At 34.5% G+C, this 7,480-nt stretch overlaps 1 protein-coding gene across 1 annotated transcript; it reads left to right on the top strand.

Annotated features, from left to right (window-relative positions):
- Positions 1-1,043: 1,043 nt before the first annotated feature.
- LOC138878213 (uncharacterized) lies at positions 1,044-3,649 on the top strand. The gene is made up of 6 exons (XM_070157879.1): positions 1,044-1,367; positions 1,457-1,645; positions 1,768-1,951; positions 2,607-2,791; positions 2,879-3,113; positions 3,198-3,649. Exons 1-6 carry the CDS (start codon positions 1,044-1,046, stop codon positions 3,647-3,649), a joined length of 1,569 nt encoding a protein of 522 aa, XP_070013980.1.
- Positions 3,650-7,480: the final 3,831 nt, after the last annotated feature.

The following is a 7,480-nucleotide window of genomic DNA, read 5'->3' as shown; positions in this document are numbered from 1 at the left end:
TCATGTCATGCCACGTCACCTTCAATGTAAATTCAGTTTTTTCCCAATACAGTCTGTGCATATAAGTATCATGCCTCCCCTCTTCATCTATCATCTTCTACTCAAGCTTGTTTTCTCTTGAACAGGTAAGATTCTAAAACCTTTAGAAAGTGTTTTGTTATTATATTTTGAAATTCGCAATATTCTTGCCTATTATTTTGTGAAGTGAGTTTCAAGATTTCAATTCGTATTCTCTAATAGTTATTTCTAAAGTGAAAAATTAAGCAAAAAGTTGTTCAAACTCTAGCATTAAACTTTGATGAAAATTAGAACTTAGAGATGTGTTAATTCCTATTGATTTGTTATGCTTCAAAAAATTGTGAAGCTTCAGTCGAGTAGAAAGTGTTAGAAGAATATTAATGGGTGTAAATAACTAATCTGAGCCTCCAAAATTACCTGTTCAAAATCAAAAAATAAAAATTAAAAAGAGTATAAAGAGTTGTGTCTTCCTTGAGGATCTATGGAAGTCCAACTGCCAAACTTCATCGAAGCATATTTCTATGAATATATTCAGATTTCTCCACATATTTTGACCAACAGATATAGAACTTTCAGCATGTTCTGTGTTTCTTTTAGATGGAATTTTTTTTCCAGAGATCTCCCCTGGCAATGTACTACCTTAGCTTTCTTGGAAAAGAACAAAATGTAGTTAAGAATTTATAGCATGCTACTTCTCGGAGGACCTCCGTTCTGGAACTGTTAGCTGTTTGCCTTATGCTTATTGTTTATTCAATTGAATATTCAAGTCTCTTTCCTTCTTTTAATAAATATCTATTCCCCCTCATATCTTTCTCTTCTCCCTTCACAATAAATTGAAATTCATGTTCACTTGTACGAAGAGTACAAGATGCAATCTACGCACTTGTGTCTGCTTCTACAGATTTTTTTTCTGCTAAATATAAATCTCTTTTTCTGTTTTCAATTTTTTGTATTGATTGTCTCGGTCTACTACTTCTATTTTCATCAGTCATATCCGATAATCATTATTATTTTATATTTCAGCTATGGAACAATCTAGTGAAAACTCAAGAGCGAGTTGGAAAAATATGGACGTAGTAAAAACGTTTTTAGAAAGTTGTATTCAAGAGATATCCTTAAACGGGAGACTTGGAAGTAGTTTGAAGGCAGATTCATGGAACAAGGTTAAACTAGTTTTGGAGACTACTCATGGCTTTAGCATCACAGAAAAGCAGATGAAGAATCATTATGACTATCTAAAAGAAAAGTATCAAGCTTGGTTGCCAATAACTAAAAAGACTGGCAATATTTATGACCTAGTAAGCAATACCATTCTAATGTCTAATAGTGAGTGGGATGAATACATAAAGGTTAGTTCATTATCTAGTAATTTAGCCTTTTATTTTCTTTTTCTGTAAGAAAAGAATTTGACATGCATATTAAAATTTCTTTATTATAGGCTCATCCAAAAGCAAAGGCATTGAAGACTTCACCTCTACCCTTCCCTGATCTTTGTACTAAACTTTTTGAGGGTTCTACAGCAACAGGAATTCATGGTTGGAGTCCAAGCTGTACATATCCTCGTCCTGTTGTCTCTTATGTATCTACTACTATAGATATAGATACACTTGATAGCATCGAAGATCTAGTTAGTAACAAAATGATAGAGCTCCTACTAATTATTCATCTCAGTCTTCAGTTCCAAGTGAAAGGAAACCTTTGGGAAAGAAAAAGAAGTTTTCATCGTCTTAATTGGAAATTGATGAGAAGATGAGTAATGCATTAGATATATTGATTAAAAATAATAATGGGCCTGACATTGAGGAATGTATAGAACAATTAGATGCACTTGGATGGGAAGAACCATTATACAGTGCAACTATTAGCATACTTTGTGAAGGTGACAACTACAGGAAAGTGTGGATAAAAATTCCAGAGGACGACAAGTTAAAGAGTTGGATTAAGGCCATGGGAAAAAAATTGGGAATTCTTTGATTTTGCTAATTTGCTAGATTCAGTAGACGTTAATAATATGGAACCTTCTTTGCCTTTTCTAACTAGTATCTATTATGCTTATTTAATTTTTTTAATAATATGGAACCTTCGCTGTTTTATTCAACTAGTATCTATTATGCTTGTTTAATTTTTTAATATTATATTATGCTTAGAACATTTTTTTCTGTGATATACCTTTTTTAAATGTCTTGTTTGACGTATGTTTGGTGTTTATGTATTGTTTTACTGATTAATTTATTGTGTTTATGTAACTTTTTTGTTTACATACAATGTTATGCTTACTATCGTGTATTATATATTTTCTTTGTTAAAACAGTTTAGACATGGACACTGGAGATCAAATATTATGGTTGATGTGCTTGTATTGGTATAGAAATTATTTTAGACTCAAGAATATCCAAAGAAATAAAGAATTAGCATCGTCTTTATCTGGTGATAAATACACATCAGAATTATTGTCCGGCTCTAGTCGACAATGCTTAGAATTGATGCGTATGTTCGACTATGTCAGCATTTTAGACATAAAGGATGACTCGTAGATAGTAAACATATTTCTGTCGAAGAAAAGATTGCAATACTTTTGACTATTATAGGTCCTAATGAGCGTTTTGTGGTTATCAAGAGAAGATTTCAACATTCTTCACAAACGGTTCACAAATATTTTCACGAGGTTCTTGAAGCAATGATGAAATTTGCCAAAGAGGAGATATTGTCGACAACATCCGATTCAAATTTGCATATTCCTAGTTCTCATAAAAAGCTACGAATTTTTTTTAAGGTATTATGTATTTTAAAATTATTATATATTTTCGTTAAAATTTTCTTATAACTTTTAACGTAAAAATAATTATTTATTTATTTGCAGGGAACAATAGGTGCACTCGACGGGACATTAGTACATGCAGTTATTCCAGCTAATCAACAAATTGTTTACAGAGGAAGAGGAAAGGGCAAATGTTATCAGAATGTTTTAGCTATATGTGATTGTAACATGGTCTTCACTTATGTTTATGCTGGATGGGAAGGGGTAGCACATGATGCACGTGTTCTAACAGAGATCGCATCTAATCCAAATAATGGCTTTCCATTTCCTCCTCCTAGTAAGTGATACAACTTATTAAGTTATTGTGAAATAATAAGTTAGATGTTTATTATGTCCATTTAACCTTCTATTTTGATGACAGACAAATATTATTTATGTGATGCGGCATATCCCAACATTCGAGGGTTTTTAGCGCCATATCTTAATATTCGATATTGGTTAGGAGATTATCATCGTAGACGGTCCATAAATAAAGAGGAAAAGTTTAACCACGCTCATGCCCAACTCAGAAATGTTATTGAACGTGCTTATGGAATTTTAAAAGCAAGGTTCCCAATATTGGACAAGATGACTCCATATCCTATTGATGTCCAAAGAGATGTTGTTATTGCATGTTTTGCAGTTCATAATTTTATCAGGAAAGAGCGTCTAAATGATGACTTGTTTAATCAATATGATTTACCTCAAGTAATATTTGAGGAAGAAGGAGAACTCGAACAAGAATTGGATGAAACAAGTGGACCTAGCTGGACAGCTGAAGATTCGCAGTTTATGAACAATATGCGTGAAGAACTTGCACTTCAGCTAATGTAAGGAAGAGGAAATACTTGATAGTTTTGTATTATCGTTCTTAGAAATATGTTTTTATTGTTTGAACATTAGAACTTGAAAAATGTTTAATTAACTATTTTATTTGAGTTTTATATATGGTATGTTCAAATATAGATAAATTGTACAAATTCAGTTACTAAAAACAAATAGTCTTAATCATTCAGTGTTCAGACCTAATGATAACATATTAATCATTCGGTTGTGTATTCAGATTCAGACGTCTGAATCTTAATACACATCTTCATATTCAGATGTGTATTCAAATTCAGACGTCTGAATCTTAATACACATCTTCATATTCAGATGTGTATTCAGATTCAGACGTCTTAATCTTAATAAAAACAAATGAGGCCTAAATTGAGCTACTAAGCCCAATATGGGTGACATGATCCTTGAAAATATTAGCCGGCAGACCTTTAGTTATAGGATCAGCAATCATCAAAGTAGTACTAACATGCTCAAAATTCACATCTTGCTTCTTCACATAGTCTCTAACCATCAAGTAATTTATGTCGATCTGCTTGCTTCGGCTGCCACTTTTATTGTTCTTAGAGAAGAACACTGCAACTGAATTGTCACATAAGAAATCTCATTGTCCTTGAAATGGAATCGGCAATCCTAAGACCGGAAATAAAGTTTTTCAACCATAACGCCTGTGATGTAGTATCATAGCATGATATAAATTCATCTTCCAATGTGGATGTTGCAACAATGGTCTGTTGACACTTCTACAAGACTACTTTGGAGCTCCAGCCCCCGATGCCAAGATAGCTTGTCCCCCTGAGTTGCTCTCACAACAAAGACCTTATCTCTACAGGCCTTTCACTTGGGATGTGTATAAGAAAGCTACTTATTCCAGGAATCTTGGAGACACACGCCTACACTTCTTTAGGGTACAATCAGATCTTTGTGAATAAAGGAAAAAAATGGGGCTTGAATGGTTGTGTACATCCCCAAAGGGGAGTTTTTTTCCGCCCATTCCCCCTATGTTTTTGGCTTTACATATTTTTAAATATTTCCTAGGAGTACTAGCTTTAATGAAAAAATGGATTTGGTTTTCTCTTGTACTTTGATGAAGGTAAATGGAACTTTATTTCAGAAGCTCGATTAGCACTACGGTTTTCACTTTCAAACAAACTCGTTAATAAACTCATTTCAATAAAACCATTTTGAATATTTGCGAAGGAAGCTTTGGAGTAATGGTAAAGTTGTCTCTGTATACTCTACAGGTCACGAATTCGAACTATGGAATTAGTCACTGAACGAGACCTTGCGTGAATACGAGATACTACATGCAACGGGTTGTTCTACCCTTTTGCCCATTTGTGAATAATGCTGCAAGGAACTACGAAGTTATGATTCTCTGGTTCCATGACATACGCGTTCGAGCCAAAGAGTAAGTGAAAAAAGATCAATAGTCAATACTAAACACATTTAGGTCTGATTTGTTAAAGACAATGAAAGGAGTGCTAGTGAAAGGGTTGCAGGGGAATAAAAAGAAACTTTTAATCCAACATTGACAAAGAATATTAACTTCGAATCAGAAAATTTATTGACGGATGGTGCCTGCCAATATTTTATTCTGATTTAATCAAAGGTACCATTGCACAGAGCCTACGCAACACAATATTAATAGGAACATACTTTCATCCATTGTTGTTCAAGCGTTGCAGGGAATCGCCTTTGAAACCTTTAGCAGAAAACCTAGAGAGCCTTCTAGTATATGCCTATCGTAGAATGCTAGACTGATGGAGTCATATGCGTATTTATAGGTAGGCTAGGGACTCTTAAGCAAATACTTTAACCTTAGAGATTTCTCTATAAATTATAATTACCCTAGGTACTCCTAATATATGGTAATTTCTTTCCATCAAAGAAACTACCATATATGCACAACTACAAATATTATCCGATATATTATTTCCATTGGGAGACAAGGTAAATAATTTATTACCTTATATGTAGGACACACTAGAAGTCTCTAGAAGAGACGGTAAATTTCTAACATTCTTCCACTTGGCCCACATATTAAAATCAGATAATCTTTTATGAGAGATAAACGTATAAAATGGCCATAGACTTTATCACTCAACTAAGAGTTATGCAACAATCACTTTCGCTAGAACATATCATCACATGAATCATGGCGGTCATGCTTTTAAACAAACACTTCCTTCCATGTATTACAATGCACAATATATTCTAACAAAGTGTCTAATAACTTTACGAATGAAGTTAATATAAGTCATTCATAGACCAACTTTATTGATCCAATGATCACAAATAATACATGAAAAACCAAAAGTGTGCGCTGTCATGTATATCAAAATAAACATAATGTCTAGACAAACTGTTAGAGAGCAAAGCAAGACTAAATTGAGGTACTAAGCCCCATATGGGTTACATGATCCTTGAAAATATTAGCCGGCAGACCTTTAGTTATAGGATCAGCAATCATCAAAGTAGTACTAACATGCTCAAAATTCACATCTTGCTTCTTCACATAGTCTCTAACCATCAAGTACTTTATGTCGATGTGCTTGCTTCAGCTGCCACTTTTATTATTCTTAGAGAAGAACATTGCAGCTGAATTGTCACATAATATTCTCAATGTCCTTGAAATGGAATCGACAATCCTAAGACTGGAAATAAAGTTTTTCAATCATAACTCCTGTGATGTAGCTTCATAGCATGCTATAAATTCAGCTTCCATTGTGGATGTTGCAACAATGGTCTGTTTGACACTTCTCCAAGACACAGCACCTCCAGCATGGAGGAAAATGTATCCTGAAGTAGATTTACCAGTGTCTTTGCATCCTCCCAAATCAGAGTCTGAATATTCAATCACCTCTAATGAGTCAGAGTATTTGTATGTGAGCTTAAAATCCTTGGTTCCTTGAAAGTATCTCAAGACCATTTTACCAGCTTTCCAATGGTCAAGACCAGGGTTACTTTAATATCTGCCAAGCATTCCTACCGCAAAAGCAATATCAGGTCTAGTACAGACCTGTGCATACACAAGGCTCCCAACAAGCAAAGCATAGGGAATGTCTTTCATTTGCTCCTTTGGAGTGTGCGCCATAGAGCCATGGTGAATTCTTACAAAACGAGGATGTCAATGACCTACTTTGGAGCTCCAGCCCTTGATGCTAGGATAGCTTGCCCCCATGAGTTGCTCTCACCCCAAAAACCTTATCTCTGCAGGCCTTTCACTTGGGATGTGTATAAGAAAGCTACTTATTCCAGGAAGCTTGGAGACACTCGCCTACACTTATTTAGGGTACAATCAGATCTTTGGGAATAAAGGAAAAAGAAATGGGGCTTGAATGGTTGTGTACATCCCCAAAGGGGAATGTTTTTTCGCTCACTCCCCCTCCGTTTTTGGCTTAACATATTTTTAACTATTTCCTAGGAGCACTAGCTTTAACGAAAAAACGGATTTGGTTTTCTCTTGTACTTTGATGAAGGTAAATGGAACTTTATTTTGGAAGCTCGATTAGCACTACGGTTTCCACTTTCAAACAAACTCGTCAATAAACTCATTTCAATAAAACCATAGGGAATGTCTTTCATTTGCTCCTTTTCCAATGCATTTACTGGATATTGATTCAATGAGAATTTGTCACCTTTAATTATGGGTGCTGCTATAGATGAACATTCTTTATCTCGAATCTTCCCAGAATTCTTTCAAGGTAGGCCTTTTGAGACAGTCCAAGTAATCTTTGGGATCTGCCTCTGTGAATCTCTATGCCAATGACATAAGAGGCTTCACCCATATCCTTTATCTTAAAATTCTGGATAAGGAACTATTTA

The sequence above is a fragment of the Nicotiana sylvestris genome, chromosome 9 (genome assembly GCF_000393655.2).
Source record: "Nicotiana sylvestris chromosome 9, ASM39365v2, whole genome shotgun sequence".
Taxonomy (NCBI): Eukaryota; Viridiplantae; Streptophyta; class Magnoliopsida; order Solanales; family Solanaceae; genus Nicotiana; species Nicotiana sylvestris.
This window is presented reverse-complemented; position numbering and strand designations above follow the sequence as displayed.